At 39.5% G+C, this 20,846-nt stretch overlaps 1 protein-coding gene across 4 annotated transcripts in view; it reads left to right on the top strand.

The window, feature by feature from the left end:
- The first annotated feature begins 2,778 nt into the window (after positions 1 to 2,778).
- pik3r3b (phosphoinositide-3-kinase, regulatory subunit 3b (gamma)) overlaps positions 2,779 to 20,846 on the top strand; it is a 205,336-nt gene continuing 187,268 nt past the window's right edge. For 2 of the 4 annotated variants that reach the window (XM_047158423.2, XM_017480125.3), the window contains exons 1-2: positions 2,779 to 2,918; positions 3,270 to 4,143. In XM_047158423.2, the coding sequence (XP_047014379.1) occupies positions 3,801 to 4,143 (343 nt within the window). In that variant the 5' untranslated portion in view covers positions 2,779 to 2,918; positions 3,270 to 3,800. The other 2 variants (XM_047158422.2, XM_047158424.2) reach the window with 2 other exon arrangements.

Below are 20,846 nucleotides of genomic sequence, written 5' to 3'. Positions count from 1 at the left end.
GATAAAGCATCTTCCAAATATATTGTAGTGGTTTTGAATGGAATTCAACAAAAACATTTGTGACAAAATTACAAGATGTTCAACCAAAATATTTTAGGAATAAAATAAAAGTAATAAAAAATAAAAGAAGTTGTTGTCAATAGACACAGGAATAAAATGACATTATCTACCCATTTAAAAAAAAAAAAATTATTTGGAGATTTACTTCAGTAATTTATGTGGCTATTTGTCAGCTCTGTATCTGTCAGTCCTCTGTTTTGCCTGCATCTGGCAGTGAATCATGGCATTTTCCGTAGAGTCTTATAGTTGACAAAGCCCAGGATTACTCTTGGACGTTCTTCAGAGAACCAAATGCTCGGCTGCAGTAACTGATACAATATATTGCCAAAAGTATGTGGACATCCATATGTGGTTCTTCCTCAAACTGTTGCCACAAAATTGGAAGCACACAACTGTATAAAATGTATTTGTATGATGTGGTTTTATAATTTCTCTTCAGTGGAGCTAAGAGGCCCAAAACTGTTCCAGCATGACAATGCCCCTGTGCACATCGACCCCCATGAGAACATTGTTTTCCAATGTTGGAGTGGAAGCACCTGTATAGAGCCTTGTCTTCAACGTTGCTCCACTGGAACACCTTAGGGATGAACTGGAATTCAACATCAGTGCCTGATCTCACTAATGCTCTTGTAGCTGAATGAGCAAAATTCCCCACAGCCACGATCCAAAATCTAGTGGAAAGCCTTCCCAGAAGAATGGAGGTTATTATAACAGCAAATGGGGACCAAATCTGGAATAGCATGTTTGACAAGCACATATTAGTTTTATTGTCAGGTGTCCACAAACTTTTGGCTATGTAGTGTCTATATCTGCAGATAAGTACTTATCTTGCTACATGCACATGTCAGGGCATGCTGTAATAGGAAAATAATAAGCAACACCCCAAACACTCCTTGTTTATACCACCACTAATTTTGTCTACATTGAAGAATGTTGTGCAATGAATGTTAATAAGATCTAATTACAGTAAATAAAATTAAGTGTGAAACAGATAGAGTTTCACGGGCAAATAGGAGAATTACATTCCCTAATTATATTTCCTATACTGTTTTTCCTGTTTTATATGGATGTTGTTAAAAGCATGATGAATGTCTAATAATGACACACATTCCTTTTCTCGTCCCACGTCACAAAGCTGTTGCCTCATTCATAGACTAAATTAGCTCAAAATGTTCTATGTTGCATGTTAGTATTAGCTGAGATGAGCTGGTGCTGAAGAGAAGGACACGAAGGACATGTTGGGTGCACATTCAGATCCCGGGGGCGGTGGCCTGTGACATCAGCGAGCCTGAGCCCCATGCAGTAGTTAAGGATGGACCCTGGAAACTCACTTAACTGATTTGATTCTTCTGAACAAATCTGCTTAAATGAATCATCTCGATTCCTTTGATTCACTGAACAAAAATGTTGTATGGACAGAAAATCAGTAACTTACATCACACCCAGAGCTTCATGCGGTCACTGTGCAGCCTGATTTAGCAGCACATAATACTTTTTGTTTATTATATTGCATTTATGTTTACACTTTTAACCATGACTCAGAAATAGCCTAGAATGCAAGCATCAAGGTGGTAAATAAACTGATAAAACTACGTTTTCACTAATTGACCCAAAGTAAGTAGTAGATAATCATGCAATTATATCCTAATTGGATATCGTGTCAGTACAAAGTACGCTGGACAGCAGACAGCACCGCATCACAGTACCAGGGCTTCTGATTCAACATGAGTTGGGGTTGGGGTAATGTCTCAGTGGAATGTCTGTGCATGTTCTCCCATGTGGGTTTCCTCTGGATTTTAAGGTTTCCTCCCAGAAACATGCCAGTAGGTGAATTGGCACCACCAGATTACCACTAAGTGTGAATGAGTGTGCAAATATATCTGTGCATACTGGCTTGCGATGGACCAGCCTCCCCATGTGTTCCCATCTCACTCCCAGGGTTTTCGACATAGGCTCCGGGTCCACCCTGACCCTGACCAGGATAAAGCAATTGCTGAAGAAACTGACTGTGTAGAGTATTCACCTAGGAGAGAGATGAGAGTGTGTTTTATAATAATATTGAGTTTTCTTAAACCCTGTGAGTGAATCTATGGCCTGAACATTGCTAGGCAGTTTATTTTACTCTTGCTGAAACATAAAGTGATGCGATGTCTAATATCATAGACGTGTTGTATCTCCAGGCACCGTTCACCCCCAGACTGCAGCGATCACGGTTTAGGCCCTGACGAACGACTCCTTGTAGGAGAATGGCGTTTCTACAAGAATTGATTTCTCAGAAGGCAGCAAGAAAAAATCAAAGAATCGTGATGTACTGGGAGCTAGTAGAAATACATACATCTTGGTATTGGCATGAGGGTTTGGGCTGATTTTAGACTAGTGTTCTGCTGTGATTTTACAGGTTTCTAAGCTGTACTACATTCTCTAACAGTTTGCACTCTGTGGTGAACATGCTGCTATAACACACATTCATACTGTATATATATATATATATATATATATATATATATATATATATATATATATATATATATATATATATATATAAACAAATAAATAAATAATATGGCTCATGATTGAGCAAAGTATTTACAAATGTATCATTTTAATTGAAATAATAATGTGCCAAAAGTTCTGATTCATTTGAGCCCGCGAGTCGATTCTGTCAACTCCCTGAAAAGAGTCGTTCAAAAAGAACCGATTCTCTCGCGACTCGCCCGTCACCAGCAGCAGCGGTCCGGCTGGGCGTCTCTCACCAAGCCACGCTCACTTATGGAGGCGAATGAAACGTGCACTGTCATTACTGTGACCTTACAGCCGCACTCTCTTGTGGGATTATTCGCGTTTAGACTCGGAAGACGGTAAGTTTTTGCCCTGTCGCTCGGAGAGTCGAGTTTGTGCAGGCTTAAGTTGTCACTGGTACGATCACGCATCTGGTCTCAGTGCGCTCTGCTTGGGCTTGGAGTAGTGTGTACATGTATGCTGATGCGCAGAAGAGCTTTAAAATGCTCTAATGTGATGCAGGTATTTCAATCATAATGCAGACTCATAGTTCAAGCTGTTATTGCATATGTATGCAGTGTGCAGTCTGAGTACTAGTCCATAAGTTTAAAATATTTACATGCATTGTAGTGATGCATTATAATCTCTTTTTTTATTTCCTTATTTTTTTTCTTTAATATTTGATTTTTTATAATCATCATAACTTTCAGGTTGCTGAGTAATTCGTTTAGACCACCAAGCGAAGTGAAGTGGACTTTGGATTGATGGACAGGGACTACTCATGTGTGTCTGTCTGTGGGACCACATCTGACACCAGCCTGAGAGGACAATTTAATAAATGTTGCTTTACCGTCTGGCGGTCGTCGCCAGCTCTGCACGACCTACAGACGTCCATGCTGCAGATCTCTCTGTGCCCAAATCAGCGCTTCCAACCTCGTTCCCGCACACCCCTCCTTGGCACCGTCTTTTAATGAGACTGGGGCTGTTACCGAATTCTCTGTCCATAGTGTTCTTCAGTTGCCTGCATACATACTACACATCACCCCAGACTTCAAGTGTACCTTGGACGAATTCAGGAAGTGTGCAGTAATGGCTTCCTCTCCTTCCTCTACGAGGAAATAATCCAAATGTTGATCAGTTCTCAGGACATACCAAAACACTAATTCAGGATTTAAAAAAAAAAAAAAATCTTTTTAAATAAACAATCCAAATCTAGAAGAGAAAAAAAAAGTGCATGCACAATGAGCTCAGACAGTTTTCAGTACCGTGCACTGTATGAGTACAAGCGAGAGAGAGGAGATGACATCTCCCTGCAGCCCGGAGACCTCCTTACTGTCAGCAAGCTAGCAATTCTGACCCCGGACTACCAGGAGGGTGATGAGAAGAACCCCGCGGGCTGGCTCCATGGCACAAACGAACGCACCAAAGAGAAAGGCAACTTCCCGGGGACGTTCGTGGAATACGTGGGGGTTGTGCGTGTGGGCCTACCTGCAGGAAAACCCTGGCCTAGACCTGTTCCCCCAACCCCTGGAGGACCCCAAACACCTGTAGGACCCCAGCCTCCAGGAGCTTGCGCTTCAGGGGGTGAGTGTTACCGTGTGTACGTGTGTACAAACACGAGGGGTGTTTAGGAGTAGTGAATATTAGTAAATAAGTAAAGAGTAAATATTCAAGCAAAAATGTGTTGTTCCTATTTAGTTATAGTGCTTCTGAAACATTTTGTAGCTTTTAAATGCAGTACAGAATTCTTTACAAACATAGTTTAAATGTTAGTAGTTACATTAGACAAGTGTGTACCATTATATTTATTTATGGGATCCATGTTTCTGAACTTTCCGCCTTCAGAACTACAAATATATTGATATCAGTGTTTCTTAAATTCTTGAAGTTTGGCTGGAATCCATTTAATTCAAGTGACCAGTCAATTAGGCTTCTAAGTATCACTATGTAACTATGACTACAACGATAACTAAAATTATGAAAATAATAAATATGTAACTATATAATAAATATATAAATATAACTATTTAGCTATGACTATAGGTATTAAACTTTAAGTATAACTATAAAAATAACTATTTGACTCCCTCTAACTATATGACTATAACGATAACTACAACTATACCTATATGATTATAACTGTATATGTATAATTATAGCAAAATATAATTGTGATAATAGTTGTTAATATCCTCCACCACTGTAGCCATTAAAAAAGAATAACTGCCATAACTACAGCTATAATTATATAACTGCTGTCACTATAACTGTATGACCGTAACTATAACTATAACAAGCTATTATCCTCCACCATTGTAGTCATAAAAAACTACTACTATAACTATAGAGCTATAGCTATAACTGTAACTATAATTAAATGACTATAAAAATAACTAAAAATATTACTATATAACTATAACAACTGTAACTATAACTATTTAACTATTGCTATAATAAAATTGATAATAGTTGAAAAACTACTACTATAACTATATAGCTATAGCTATAACTGTAACTATAATTGTATGACTATAACTGTAACTAAAATGATTACTATGTAGCTATAACAACTGTAACTATAACTATTTAACTATTGCTATAATAAAATTAATAATAGTTGCTAATGCCCTCCACTATTGTCGTCATAAAAACTACTAATGAAATCACAGACCCTGTTATACATCATGGACCCCAGGGGTTCTGCACTCCTGATTATGAGAACCATGACATTATAGAACTCTATAGGCTGTGAAAGTAGTGGCATAAGACTCTGTTTTTGGGTGTTTACATACTAACTAGATCAGACAACTCAGTCCCAAGAGGGCTGCTGTCTCCCTCTGCATGTGTGGCATACATGCCATAGTTTGTTCTTCTTGTGCCATTTATGCTTTTCATCATTCTAAATCCTCTTTTAGTGGGTAAGTATGACATGCTCGAGCCCAAAGAAAAACAAGGACTCATCTTGAATTATTGATCACTGGTGCATTGGGCTGTACACACGGCCAGTCATTAACAAGTGCCATTGATTCGCTGTAGAACACCGTCAGCTCACAGCATGGATAATTTTCTCAGGAAGGAATGGGAAGTTTGGGTCAATATGGGTGGAAGAAAACCTAGTGGTACTGGTTGCTTTAGCAGTGCTAAATTAAGATCCATTAAAGCTTCTGTAAGCGATGTCATCAAAATCTAGCAGGCTTTATTGCTCGCACTGGTGGAACTTTTGGGCATTGCTTCCAGTAGATACTCTGCTGCAATCTTGGGCCTATTGCCATCATGCTAGTGCTTCATTCCCGGTTCGTTTAAAGTAGTGATGGAACATTTGATTCAATTCATCGAGCTGACTCGTTTAAACTGTCCATCTCAATGAGTCAAATGTAGGGCGGGGCAATAAGACGATATAATATCGATATCATAGTGTCATAGTAACATTTTCAGAGATATTGGAGGTGTAATATCACTTTATATATGTTATACATATGTTATACATACGTTAAACATATATTTATATGTTTTTTAATGTTTTTTTTTAAACTAAGTTACAAACTCAGACAAAATGTACTGCTTTGGATTTTAAAAAGTTTTTCTAACGTTTTGAATCTATAAATGTCTCCTTTTCTGTTTAAACATTAAATAAATGTATCAGTTCAGTTTTTTTTTTTTTAATGTAACTATGGTTTTACTGGCATTTTTTCTTTTTAGCTCATTTATAAATCATGTCTCATATGGTATATCATAATAATGTCTGTAAGTAATGATATTTTTGTCATACCGTCCACCCCAAGCTTGTGCGCAGCTTACATGCGTTCATAGTTTGCACCTTAAGGGATCTCTTTTAATGATTTTTTTTCAAGGCCTAGCTATCAGCAATTTAGCAAAACACCTAAGAGTACATCCTTACATTTTTGCTGTGTAGTACCTTTAAGGCTTACATTAAACTTTCCCAATTTAATTTAATACATCAGTTTTTGTGTTACAAAACAAACACACACGTTTTTTTTTTTTTTTTTTTTTTTAAAGTTTGTGAAATGTGACTGCCATAAGCTGTAGCCTGTTAGTCCATTTACAGTGAACTCTTGTACTAGTGGTTTATCTTGTGGAAGTGGTTTATGGGATTGGCTCTTTAGTTTGTGTTTCTTAATGGATTTTGCTGGATTTCTAGTTGAACATGAGAGAAACCGATTTGCCCATGGATCCTGGAACAGACACATTAACTGGTAGGCTTTTCAGGTCAGTTAATTCATTCCTAGAACTTCTTTTTTTAGGGATAGCTATCGGAGTGTTAAAAGGGTGTGTAGAGCTTTATGTGCACAAAGCCCACTGGCCCGCTAGATTGTGTCTAATCATGCGAGCTCCTTCAGGTGAAAGAACTCACCCCACACACTCACTGCAGTGACAGCAGCTGTGGACGTGAAACTCTGGCACCGCATAGAGAAAACTCCATTAGTTCGGTCGCATCTCTGGAAGTGGAATGAGCATGGATTAAGTGCAGAAATCCTGTCTTGATCTCACCATATGTGTTTAAGGAATGGCAGATGAAAGAGATTAGTGCGCATCCATTATTAATGGAGAATCCAAAGCTTTGATGTTCCCACGAGTAGATCCAGTGTGCTACGGAACAAACGAGGAATTACAGTAGTTGCTACCAGCTAATCCAGTTGACATTCAATTGTTCATTCATGAAGACATTATACCTGAGATATAACGTTGATGGCAGCTGTCAAAGGATCTAGAAGCCATTTGCTGGTTGGAGGATGCATAGGGGAAAAAAAAATCTGTTCAGAGAGGAAGCGGCTTGGTCATTAAACAACGTGGCATCATTTGGAGACTGGCGCTATACACACGTAGCGTGGTATTAGACAGTTCGCACAGGATTTTGAAGAGTTTTTTTGTGATCGTTGTGATCAAAAATGCTTGATTTTGCTGCTGCTTTTTTCAAAATTTACAATGTTTTGTGCTGTTTTGAGGAAAACTACTTTCCTCATGTGTCTTTCGCAGTGATGTTTGTAGGTAAATGAGACCTTTTAGTTGTACTCATGTTTGACGCACGTGACTCGAAGGGGGCTTTAGCTGAATGCGTATTGTGACGACGTCACATAACGCATCTTGGCCCAAATCTGTGGAAAATCTTTGGTAATTTTGCAAATTTCTGTGAATATCGTGGAAATTTACTTGATTTTGCATTCATTTTTGTGATTGCAAAAATCGCAAAATCATGGAGGGACTTGATTAGATGAGATAACATAGTATTAGATGATCATGACAAGGGGGCCAATGTTCACAACAATGCTTAAGGCGTGACAGAACAATATGAAGTAAACTTGGATGGATAAAGAGTGAGAACTCCATTGTATGTGGCTTGGTGAGTCCTATTCCGTTAGCATCTAAAGATTCTCATTGCTAATGAAATAGGCAATTAGCCCTCATCTAATCCTCATGAGGTCTAATATTGTGAAAGATTAGCAAATAACAAGCTGTGGCTATTTAGATAATGAATACAGTATTTTGACTTTTAGAGAGGCATTTCTAATTTTATTTTAGAGCACAGGCCTAATTATTCTGCTAATAATTATGCTAGTAATACTATGATAGTGCAGGGTTATTGTACTAAAATTTGTAAAGGTCCAGTTGCATAATATTCCAGCTAATAAACAAACATGACAACATGTTGAATAGCGAGGCAATGGCTATAGACAATTTGAAGTGTTTGTTTCGTTTTGTAGTGGTGCTCCACATTGCTGATTTTTACTAGTGCCATGGACTCTGATGATCTCTTTTGAATTTGCCACAAGGGAATAAATGCAAATTTGTCTTTAAACATTTTACTTTGTAGTCAACTTTTTTTTTTTTCCAATCATGCCGTGGCTTCAGTTTGCTAATCAGGCCAGAGAGGGTAAATAAAATGAAAACCATTTCTGTCTGACCTAATGTAGCTAGTCTGTCATCTGCTGAGCTGCTTACTGCTAAATAATTTACGTAAATGCATGAGATTAGAGAAATCACAACATAAGCTACTATGGTTCATGTTTATAAAACTTGAGCCGGTGAGCTACAGTGCTCTTCAATAATATTGACACCCTTGGTAAACATGAGCAAAGAAGACTGTGAAAAACTGTCTAGCAAGTTTTGATCTTTTGTTAAAAAAAGTTTTTAAAAAAAATACTCTGCTCTCATGGATATCAAACAACTGTAAACACAACTCAGGATTATCAAACAAAAACTTTGTTAAATATAGGTGTGCAAAAATTATTGACACCCTTTTAGTCAATATTTTGTGCTATGTCCCTTTGCCAAGATAACAGCTCTAAGTCTTCTCCTAATGCCTGATGAGGTTGGAGAATACATGGTAAGGGATCTGAGACCGTTCCTCCATACAGAATCTCTCCAGATCCTTCAAATTTCAAGGTCCACGCTGGTGGACTCTCCTCTTCAGTTCACCCCACAGGTTTTCTATGGGGTTCAAGTCAGGGGACTGGGATGGCCATGGCAGCATCTTGATTTTGTAGTCAGTAAAACATTTTTGTGTTGATTTTGATGTATGTTTTGGATCATTTCTTATAGCCAATTCCCATTACATGAAGCTCAACAACTTTTTGCCGCACATCACAGCTATATTCCTTGGTCTTACCCATTGTTATGAATGACTAAGCGAATTTGGCCTGTGTTACCTCATACGTATATCCCTGTGAAACAGGAAGTCATGGTTGAACAATTTCCTGTTCCTAGTCATCCAGATGTACTAAAAAAATTTTTTAAATATCAATGGGAATATACTTTAAATATATGTTTCTCATATGGATTCATAGGGGTGCCAATAATTGTCGCACACCTATATTTAACAAAGATATTTTTTCCGGATAAACCTGTGTTGTGTTTGCAATTGTTTGATGTCCAGGGGAGCAGAGTATTTTTTAAGCAAAAGATCAAAAGGTTAAACAATAAAGACAATTTCTCACAGTCTTCTTTGCTCATATTTACCAAGGGTGCCAATATTAGTGGAGGGCACCTTATGGAGGGCATATGTTTATCAGCTCTGTGACAAAATGTTTCAACTGATTGGTTTGGTGATTGGTGACGACCTCTATGCCAATGCATAATAGTTAACCACACTTAACATTAACCTTATTAATAACCTTATTAGCTGATCTCCGACACTGTCTGATCACTCACGTAACATTATAAGCACAACTGACTCTTCTGGTTCTTAAAACTATTAATGGTTTGTTTGATTAGAAAATTATGTATTTAGAGTTGTTCTCAGTCAGAAGGAATAATGGCAGAGACATTGGGCTGATAGGGTCTGGATCTGGATCTTTGCTGATTGCGTGTGAGTACATCTTGTCTGCGCCAATGCCTTTGCAGCAGTCGGACGTGCAGGTCATGCAGCATTGCCTCATTTGTGACTATTTTTAGTGAGAGACAGGACACAGCAGTGCACTGCTGCAGACAGCCTGCTGTGTCCTCTACCTGATGCTAGGAGAAACATTAGCATAAAAATATGCTAATGCAACCTGTTTCACAAAGAAATGATTATCCTGATTACAACACTATCCTTGTTAATGATTTCTTATAGCATTTTTTTTTTTGCTAACTGAAAGTCTTTTAGGAACCTGGATCTTTTTTATCCATCACAAACCAAACTTTCCCTTACTGCCGCTTTAAGCCAGTAATCTTTGGCATTAGTTGAGGTACTGCATTTCCACTCTCTGCTTTAAAAAGTCACTAAGTTCTGTGTTTGTAGCTATGGACCTGGACAGCTGTGACTCATTCATTTCGTCTTCTCCCCCGTGGCAGGGAGGTGCAGACTAATCTGAGAGTCTGGCAGAACACTCCTTGGCCTCCATGCCGCTTTACTCCAGTCACATTCATTGTGACTACAAAATGTGGTGGAGCAATTTCACCTCGTTAACCTTCTCAAAACCTTATTAGGCCCTTAAGATATTACAGCATCAGTATGGATTTCCTAACAGAGTGGATTAACAAATTTGGGTGGATGTAGGTTGGTTAGGTGTGGCTGCACTAGAAAATGAGAACCAATGCCAACTTGTAGATATAGATCCTGCTATTAGACTCAGAGTATACAATATTAGGTTTAGTTTTTATGGAAACTTTTTTTTTTAATAAATGTGTAAAAAATAATGATTTATTGCTTTTTCTTATTAAATGGACAAATGTCCCATTCATCCCAAGCCCTGTACAGGCTTTTTAACTGTTGCTATGGAGATCAAACTTGGAAACGCCAGAGTCACTGAGCTGGCTAGAACACAGCATAAAAAGTTTGGACATTATGATGGTTTCAAACAGACAGCAAGTTTTTCTATAGGTTAGAAAGACATCTTAATGCTAATGAATTATCTCAACAGAGAGATGATACAAAACAAAAGGGAGAAAAATGAAGCCAAATGCTACTTCACGGCTTGAGTTGGTCTAACTAGCTTTCTTTATCGACTTAGAGCTGTAAAAATGTAAAATCAGTAATAAACATTAGGCTTAGCTAAAAATTTATGCAACACCAGCGTTATGTTTCCTTGTGATCAGTCATTGCTTGCAAGCAAAATTTTGGATGGTTCAGCCAGGATATGCTAGCTAGTTAGCTAGCATTTAGCATTTTATCTAAGTTTAGCTGTAATCCACCTGTGGTCCTGTCAGCTTGGAGTCACAGCATATACTAAATGATATTAGGTTTTTTTCTGGTTGGAAATGTATAAAAAAAAAAAAAAAAGAAGAAGAATGAAGCCAAATGCTACCACTCTTAACTGACTCTTAACTGTCTATTTAGCATGCTAACTAACGTCATTGTTTATTTTATTAAGGCTGTGGCATTTAACAGGAGATCAAATGACGCAGTGAATGTCTTACTTTTCAGTGTGGTACATTTTCTTCTTGTCACTAATGACGAAAAATACTGTTTGCATATTGTATTTCACTTTTTCACCAGTGTGATTGCATTTCGCTCTTGCACAGAATCTTCTCGATATGTAAACATGTTATAAAGGAGGAAACACTCTAAGACTGGCACCAGCCTGTCCTGCTCTTGAACTTCGAGTATGTGCCTGCAGTTCTACCTCAGAGCAAAGCCAGGACCACACAAAGCCTTGTTCTTGTGTGCTGTTTAAGACTGCTATTGTATATTGTCAGTCCTAGGGGCAACGATAAACACTGTCTTTGTTAGAGAGAATGATGTACCATACACATCTGTTTTTGTCCGAAAAAACAAACTAGCTAATACTGCTTTTCAGTGCAAGCGGTCATTTTGAAGGCAACAGTATGAAAATGTATATTTGATACATGCTGAAAGCAGATGGAATTTCAGATGGAATTTCTCAGTAAATAGGACGATAAGAACGGTATATTAGCAATTCTCATGCAGTTTCTTAGTCCCTAGTGGTCCAGCGGCTAAGCATCCTGCGCTGTCCCCGTGGTTCGATTCCCGGCCAGGGAACCGTCCCAGCCACTGGGTTGCACTAAGTGACGCTCCCATGGGAGGGTTGCGTCAGGAAGGGCATCTGGCGTAAAACCTGTGCCGAATCAAATGTGCGGACCAGTGATGTGCTGTGGTGACCCCTAACGAGAGCAGCTGAAAGAACAACATCGACAACAACGGATGCAATCTCTTATGTAACACTCTGTATTTATCATTGTTGTGTAACAAGAACATGTGGTGATTCAAAGTGTTTGAATGATCCACTAATATTAGGAACTTTTCCCGGAGGCACTGTGACTTTGATGGCTATGAGTGTAGTCATGTAGATATTTAGAAGACGTTTAGTTTATTGATTTATAAAGCACATTTTAAAACAACAGATGTTGAAACCAAAGTGCTGTACAAGAAATATAAAACAGAATTTCATCAAATGAAGAGTAAACAAAAAACAAAGATAAGACCAGTGTAAAATTTATACCCTCGATTAAAAAATAAAGCATACAAATAAGTCTTCAAAGAAGATTTAAACACACAAACGAAAGGAAGATGTAATGTGGAGAGGAAGACTATTCCAAAGCCTAGGAGCAGCCACGGAGAAAGGCCGGTCACGTTTAGCCTTTAAACGTGAACGAGGAACTGAGAGCAGTAATTAACTGGATGATCGAAGGTGTCTTGAAGCAGTGTACGGGGTGAGAAGATCACAAATATACTCCACACAAAGTCCATCCATCCATCCATCCATCCATCTTCTACCGCTTACTCCTTCTTCAGGGTCGCAGGGGAATCTGGAGCCTATCCCAGGGAGCATCGGGCACCAGGCGGGGTACACCCTGGACAGGGTGCCAATCCATCGCAGGGCACAATCACATACACACTCACACTACGGACACTTTAGACACGCCAATCAGCCTACCATGCATGTCTTTGGACTGGGGGAGGAAACTGGAGTACCCGGAGGAAACCCCCGCAGCACACGGAGAACATGCAAACTCCGCACACACATAGCCCCGGCGGGAATCGAACCCCGGACCCTGGAGGTGTGAGGCGAACGTGCTAACCACTAAGCTTTAAAAACAAGAAGCACAGTTTTAAAATCAACACGAAACAACAGTCAGTAATCCGGCTGCCGCATTTTGTACCTACTGCAAACGATCAGTAGTTCGAATCAGTAGATCAGCAGAGCGAATTACAATAGTCCAACCTAGATGTTATAAACGCATGAATAACAGTTTCGAGGTCCTTTTTGGAATGCATCATCTTGATTTTAGCAATATCTTAACTGAACGAAACTGTTTTTTTTACCTCAGCACTAATCTGCTTATCAAAGCACAGTGTGGAGTCAAAAATAACACCAAGGTTTTTGACACAGTCACGGATATTGGAAGAGAGGGGACCAATCTGACTGACAGTGTCAGAGGACAGAACCGATGGACCAAAGGGGATTATTTCGGTTTTGAAGAATAAGAGCAGACATTTACCTCACGCACTCTCTCATACACACACTCTAATATCCTTCAGAGTTCACGTGCTATAGTCAGGGCAAATTGCTCTTATATGTACACATCCATTTGCATTAGCACTGCAAATTGCTGCATCCATTAACACTAATGCACCTCTGGAAAGCCAAGTTTGCTGTGGGCAACGTGCACTAATCCAATCTGCACTCCAGAGAGAGGCTTGGCTCGAGCTGTCAGTTCACCTTCTCTGTGTTATGATTCGAGCACAAGCCAGGAGCTGTAACCCAATGACAGAAAGACAGAGACATTGAAAGACTGAAGGTCTAATCTAGGAAGTTGGATGTTTGACGTTTATCTTTGGGTACACTTTGTACCAAACATGCCCGTTCGAATTTTTCTCCGCTCTCTCTTATTACAATGAATGGTCTTTTTGTTTTTGGCATTTACGAACTGGAGGATGGGCCACAAACTGTGCCATAGAGTAAGTAAGGGAGGGAGCGAAAGGATAAGAGTAAAGCTTATCCAGTTGTGGGTGAAAGCATGCCAACTGTCAGTGTGCTGAGGGAGAACAGAGGCTCTGTCTACCAGGATGTGCAGGAACTAGTTGCCCAAACAGTCAAGGACTAATCGCCAAACAGTCTGCTTCAGGGAGCTTATCCTTTTCTTGAAGAAGACTCTTTAAAGTAGATTAACATTGTTTTCAGTCATTATGTATTAATGTCTTTCCGAAGATCCTTTATTCATTATGCTTAATTACAGTGTATCAGGATTTAAGGTAGTTGGAAGGTAAAAGTACTGAGATCATAATTTGCAGTAGCTTGCAATTCCAGGGATTTTCATTTCGCCCTTTAATAAAAGAAGTATTGTAGGAAATGAGGGTCTCGCAAGACTTTAAAAGAGCCTTGAGTTTGCCAGAGACAGCAGTTGGCCCAATTGCCTGAGCTGTGCCTTCAAGTTAAATAGTTGCCCTGCTCGTGCTTCTTTTATCTTGTCTGTAAACGTACTGTACAATATCCCTGAAAGACACTGCGGTCCAGCATCAGTGTATACGACCCAAAAAGCCATGTTGACACAGGTGCTAGTCTTTTGCCTTGGCCTTGTCCTAAGTTTACTTTCCACTTACATCTTGCTTGCTTGCTTGAACTCTTCCCATGTGTTCGAAGCGGCGCCATCTTCAGAACGTTCAAAAAGCCTAACAAGTTTCAAGACCAAGGATTCCTTGCTTGTGCAAAGCCTTACTGAACACACAAATTTGATTTACTCACATAAATCAAATGTGTGGAGTGAGATCAACCACTTAGACATGTAAGAACTGTTCTGTGGCATGCAACGGAAAGCTGGAGTAATGGCCAGAAAGTTCCCTTTGTGAACATTTGCTAGCGGCTAGGGGCTGGAGAGAAAGTCAAAGCTTTATTGTAATCAGTAAGGCTAATTTTGAAAACATGTTCATCTAAAGGTTAGCCATGACAGAGAACCCATTGCTCCATAGCTGGGAATAGTTTGAAGGTCAAGTATTAGCATATTCACAGACAACACAACTGTAAGTTGGGGTGACATTTTATCCTTTCAGCAGAGTCCCTCAATCTTTTCCTAGCATAGCCGATCCTTTGTGTTAAATTTAGCACGGTGGCACAACGGGTCGCACGGTTTACTCTGTGTGGGAGGAAACTGGAGAACCCAGAGAGAACATATGAATCCCCACACAGAGAGTAAACCGTGCTACATTGCCCCCTAGGTGTAAATGTGTGTGTTCAATGTGACCTGCGAGCAGTTCCATCTGGGGTGAAATCTCCTGTCTTCTCAGTGTTCCCAGGATCTTCCACAATCCTGACCTGGATAGAGAGATTGAACGAATGAATGAAGATGAATGAGTGGATCTCTTTTCACATATCAACAGTCACAAACATGGCTGTAATTAGCTGTGAGGACACAGAGGTCCAGACCTCTGTAGTTTTGGACATTTTGGGTTTTTTTGGTATTGTCTGTTTTAGATCATTTATTATTTCATAAGAGCTATACCCTATTTTTTTCCTTAATATGAAATTACTATTTACTGTGACAAATGTGAAAAATATTCATGAGAATGCTTTGGAAGAAATAGTGATATGTCTTCAATTTTGAGGCTGATAAAAAGCTCTATAAAATTAATTTTAGTATATTTTAGCAAAGGACATCCCATACTGTGAGCTCTTTTAGTATGAAGTATATTAGTTGTTTAATTTAGAAAATAAATAATAATAATAATAAAACATGAAAGCAAGCTTCAGAAAAAGCTCTAAGATCTTGTACAGTTTTATTTTTTGCAGGTTGAAATCAACAGACTATTAAGGCTCGCAATACAAAATAATGAACTCTTCTAAATTAAACAAAGTTTGTGGGAGAAAGGCAGGATGAACCAATTAACAACTGATGTAGTACGTATTCCACATTGTGATACGTTAACTATGACGCATTTTTGCATTGTGGACACATACAGATTTCATTTTGGAGAGTATCAAAGCCTGACACCGTTAGTGTGCTTAACACTAAAAGTTCGAAGTGAACGGTTTTAGTACCCCCAGTTGACATCCACAAAGTCGTACAGCATTAACTCTCTCATTGTTGTTGGTTTATCCAGTCCCAGCCATTTACATTTAATCGTTTAGCAGACGATGTTATCCAACGCGACTTAGAAATAAGGAAATACAAGCAAAGCGATATATCAAGCGGAGAACAATACGAGTAGTGCTTCCGTACAAGATTTTGAATTGAGTTGAATTGACTCCTTGAATTGAGTAGAGGTGTAAGAGACTTGTTTTTTTTTTTTTTTTTAACTGGGGGGATGGGGGGGTATAAGGTAGGGGTTAGTTAGGTGGTTACGGAAGAGGTGGGTTTTTAGCCGTTTTTTTGATGATAGTGTCAGATCCTGCTGTCCGGATTGAGGTTGGAAGTTCATTCCACAGCTGATGGACAGTCAGTTTGAATGTCCTGGTCATGTTAAAAAGAATTTGGTCAGTTGTAAATCTCTCTCTGTGGAGCCTCTGTGAAACTCAATTATATCAACCTTGTAAGTTTCTGTAATTTGTAATATGCTGTGATTTCAAGGCTTCAAGGCTTTCTCTGTTTCAGACTCATAACCCTGCTCAGTGTTTTCCCTCAAGACACGCACATGAGCTCACTTGGATGGCGTTTTGTTTTTAGTACACTTATTTCCAAAGCTTGGTTTGAACTGCCCTTGAACCTCTCTTATGGGTTTGGGCTCTTGTCTTCTTCCTTCTCCAATCACCCCCCCCCCCCCCTTCAACCCCCCCCTACGCCTCAGCGTTGTCCTTTTTGGCATGTCGATCATTTCCTCTGCACTCTTCTTCCCTTGCTATTAGATGAGGTGAGCAGAAACAGGATCCGATGGCTTTTTCTTTATGCATCGTGTTGGTTTTTTGACTGAAGGTGAAAGGAACAGGTCACTACTTCTACTACTTATTGCTGTTTTTAGATTTTGAAAACAGCAAAAAAAAAAAAAAAGAATTGTTCAAGCATATGGCATATAAAAGATTAGATCTGAAAGAGTAACCATGAGAGAGAACCGTTGGCTGAACAGACCTACAAACTGGTTTGTGCTGATGGCTATAGTAAACATAATATGGCTGCCATGGGAACAGAGGAATGTTCTCTGTGCTCTGTGGCACACTTGTGGCTTGGGTGAGCAGACGGTTGCGTCCACCATAGACCACGTAATGGCAGGGTGTGCTTGGATCGAGGTCCCCTTTGGCCTTTGTCGTTCTCCTTGTTGGACTGACAGTAGAGCAGAGCCAGGCCACTCTGTTGGTCATCATCCACCATAAAGGGAAACTCCCTTCTCGATTTAGTACGGTCTGTACCTGTCACGCTATGTGGATAACTCTGGAGATTAGGCTTTAGTCAAGCACAGAAGAACGAGCACTTTTACATACCAGAGTGTAGCAAAGCGTAGAGGACTTTAAACAGCAGCTTTTCGATGTACACTGATGTGGAGATCAGTATAGCTTCAACACTTGGCATTTTGCATATAGTTGCTTGTTGTGGTCGGTGTCCTTTAAAACAGGAAGATGCCTCAGAATGAATAGGATCAAGACTTGACATTTCAGTGTGTTGAAAATAAATCTCCTAAACAGATTTCACACAGAACCCGTAGGCGTTATAACAAGTTGGGTTTCATACAAATAAAATTTCTCCACTCTGCTAATCTTAACTGTTTTGAACTTTCCAAGCAAGTTTGGGCTCATGTGAATTCTTACAGATTAGCACTTGTTAGACTTTGGTGGAATGTGTTTACCCAGCTCAAGCAATCCTGCCACCAGTTTTTATTTTGACGTTTTAAAGAATCTATTAAGCATCAGAAGTGTAGAAGAGAGCAGAAAAAGTAAGCCATAGTAGAAAGCTAGCATCGTAGAACAGCTCTTTGCTATAACTGTTTTCATGCTAAGGCTTATTTGCATGGCATTGCCTATCTGTCCCCAGGACTGAAGTGGGACTTAATCTCCAGACCGGCTTTTTGTACAATCAACTGAACAATGTAACTAAATATGGCTTTAATGTCTCCAGAACAACAAAACCAAGTGGAAGACAGTTGCAATATTAACTGAAAATGTTGGATTCTAAAAAAGTTTACCCAGCCCAGCAGAATGTTGTCTGTTTTGAACCTTTTTGTGGGTCATTTGTAGAGGTAAAAACAGTGTAATCAGACTCGTGTGAGGACCCAGACAACCAATCAGAACTCATGGGAGCCTTGGTCTGGGCCAAGTAAACTCTAACGTGGTTCTAATGCAGTGAGGAAGTGATTTGACTCACTGCAACCCAACTGCAAGAAGCGAACCAAACATGTAGAAAAAAGATAAAATAAATGCTAGATGTGATACATAAAATATGAGTTATTTCTATAATTATCCATGCTTGGGTGATTTTTGTCATTTCTGTATGCCCTTGGCAAAGGTTTGTTTGTCTTTTCCATCAGCCTATTTTTTTTTTTACAAGTATGTTTTCAGCCCTGCACACCCACCCCTCTGCAAATATTTTTTGGTTTAATTATGTGCTGTGTGAAACCAAACCAAACCAAATAGCAAACAAGCCAAAAGTATCAATTTCACCCCTGATTCAGATGCACTAAACGGACTAAAACGTGTGAAAGCCCTCTCAGAGTCACAAGCGGACTCACAGTGAAACTCTTTTACGTTATTTCATCCAAAATTTCACTGAGAACCTCAGGAGTGAAAGCTCACTAGCCAGATATTTGACTAAACACCATGTCAGGTTATTCCTTCCAAAGTCAGTTTTATTATTTTGCCTTTTCTTATTTATTTGCCATAGTGCAATAACAAGGCTGTTGTGAGATTTAATATCTAACAACTGATGGCTAGCAATGTTTCCACTTCTTAATGTTAGGAGTGTTTCATCACCTCTTCTAGCATGTCTATTCATTTCAAGCATGTCGCTACATCGTGATCAAATGCTTTTCTTTGTAGTGCAACCTTTGTTCTTTTTGTAACTGTTTTTGCCATCAACCAAGTACGCATCCAACAAGAAACGCTGTTTTCAAGAAAATACCGCCTGGAACCAAATTTTGTCATCTCTTCCCACTCTTTGAGACTCCTCCAAATTGCTAAAATAAATAAATAAATAAATAAATAAATAAATTGGCCAGTTAGGGGTGGCCATGCCAAGTGGCTAAGAACTAAGGCCTGCTTTGTAGTCTTGACAATAATACACCTGCCAAATGATTGCACTTACCAACATTGTTAGTAGTCTTAAGTCCAACAACATCAGCGGCTCAACAGGAACCTTTCTGATTCTCTGAAATACTCTCTGGGTGGCTGTGGCTCAGGTGGTAGAGCGGGTTGTCCACTAATCACAGGGTTGGTGGTCCCCGGCCCATGCGAATCCCCGGCCCATGCGAATCTACATGCCAGAGTGTCCATGGGCAAGACACTGAACACCAAGTTGCTCCCAATGGCAGGCGAGCACCTTGCATAGTAGCTCTGCTGCTATTGGTGTTTGTGTGTGTGTGTGTGTGTGTGTGTGTGTGTGTGTGAATGGGTGAATGAGACACAGTGTAACGTGCTTTGTAGAACCGCTAAGGTTGAAAGGCGCTATATAAGTGCAGACCATTTACCACTCTGATATTTAATTCAGTTTTGGTGTTAACAATAGATATTGTAAAAAAGCAACTTTATAGAATTTTGTGTGTAGATGAGATCCCTAATGAGCAAGACAGAGGTGACAGTGGCAAGGAAAATCTCCATGAGAAGACATGTGCATGAAATCTTGACTCAAAAGGGAATCCATCTTTGTCTGGGTGAAACCACATAGCACACAAGCTCTAAACAGAAGTAGACATTGTCTCTGTCTTTGACCTCATATTCTGTAGTTCCTTTAAATAATTCCTTCAATTTTTTTCCCCCTCTGCCTTCTCTTTTGTCTTTCTTTCCCCAGATCAGCCATCTCCTGTTGCTTTTAGTCATCCTTCTTCACTAGACTCCTTCATAAAGTTTTTCACTTGTCATCATCTGCCCTTTTTCACCAAGCCTGTCAAGAACAAAGCTCATTCCTTGCTGTAGACCAAAATACAGCAGCCATTTTGTTATTCGCCGTCACTGTGTAATTTAAGTGAATTGAAGTCTGTTGTTCTGTTATTGAACGTGACCCTTTTTAAACTGCTGAAAGGAAGATGCTCGAATTGCCAGTAATGAGAGGGAGTGGGATTATGATGACAGAGTGAGAGAGGAACTCTTCAGTTCATCAAGACGACAAAGGTTCCTGATGTGAAAAGGAAAAAAAAAAAACCTGACAAAATTAGACATGAAAAACGCTCCTATTTCCACAAAAACACCACTCACACATGCAGTCAAGCTAGTGTTGAGATCCTAATGGTGCAGAGATCGATGGGATGGTTTTTTTTTTTTTTTTTTCGTGAAAACAGTGGTACTCATTGTGACAATTACAGTTATTTACTGGACAGACAGCTCCAAGTAAGTTAAAGACCAGGAACATGCATACTGAAGTGTGCTCACGTCAAGTCCAGAGACTGTCAGTCAGCCTGAATCCAGTATCTCTTTCCGCAATTTCCCAACACTCTTGTTGTGTAACTGATTGTCTAATTTCTGCTCACTTGCTATATTCTTCATCCTCCTTCTCCCTCATTTTTTATTCCTCCTCCTTGCCACACTGATCCCTGCGTCTGCTCTACTTGTCACACATATGATGAGTGATTCTCTGCCAAGCCTTTCCTCCCTAACTCTTTCAGTATATCTCTCACCCTGTCTCTCCTTAGCATTTGAAGAGCAGGAAAAACATCACTTTAACTAAAGCACATCCCAGAATAGATCTGCAGCACCCCAGATAAAGATCAGACAGCATGCAAAGCCATTGCTCCTCCCTCTCTCTCTCTCTCTCTCTCT

Source organism: Ictalurus punctatus, chromosome 11 (assembly GCF_001660625.3).
Source record: "Ictalurus punctatus breed USDA103 chromosome 11, Coco_2.0, whole genome shotgun sequence".
Taxonomy (NCBI): domain Eukaryota; kingdom Metazoa; phylum Chordata; class Actinopteri; order Siluriformes; family Ictaluridae; genus Ictalurus; species Ictalurus punctatus.
Note: the sequence above shows the minus strand (reverse complement) of the source record. Positions and strands in the feature narration are given on the sequence as shown.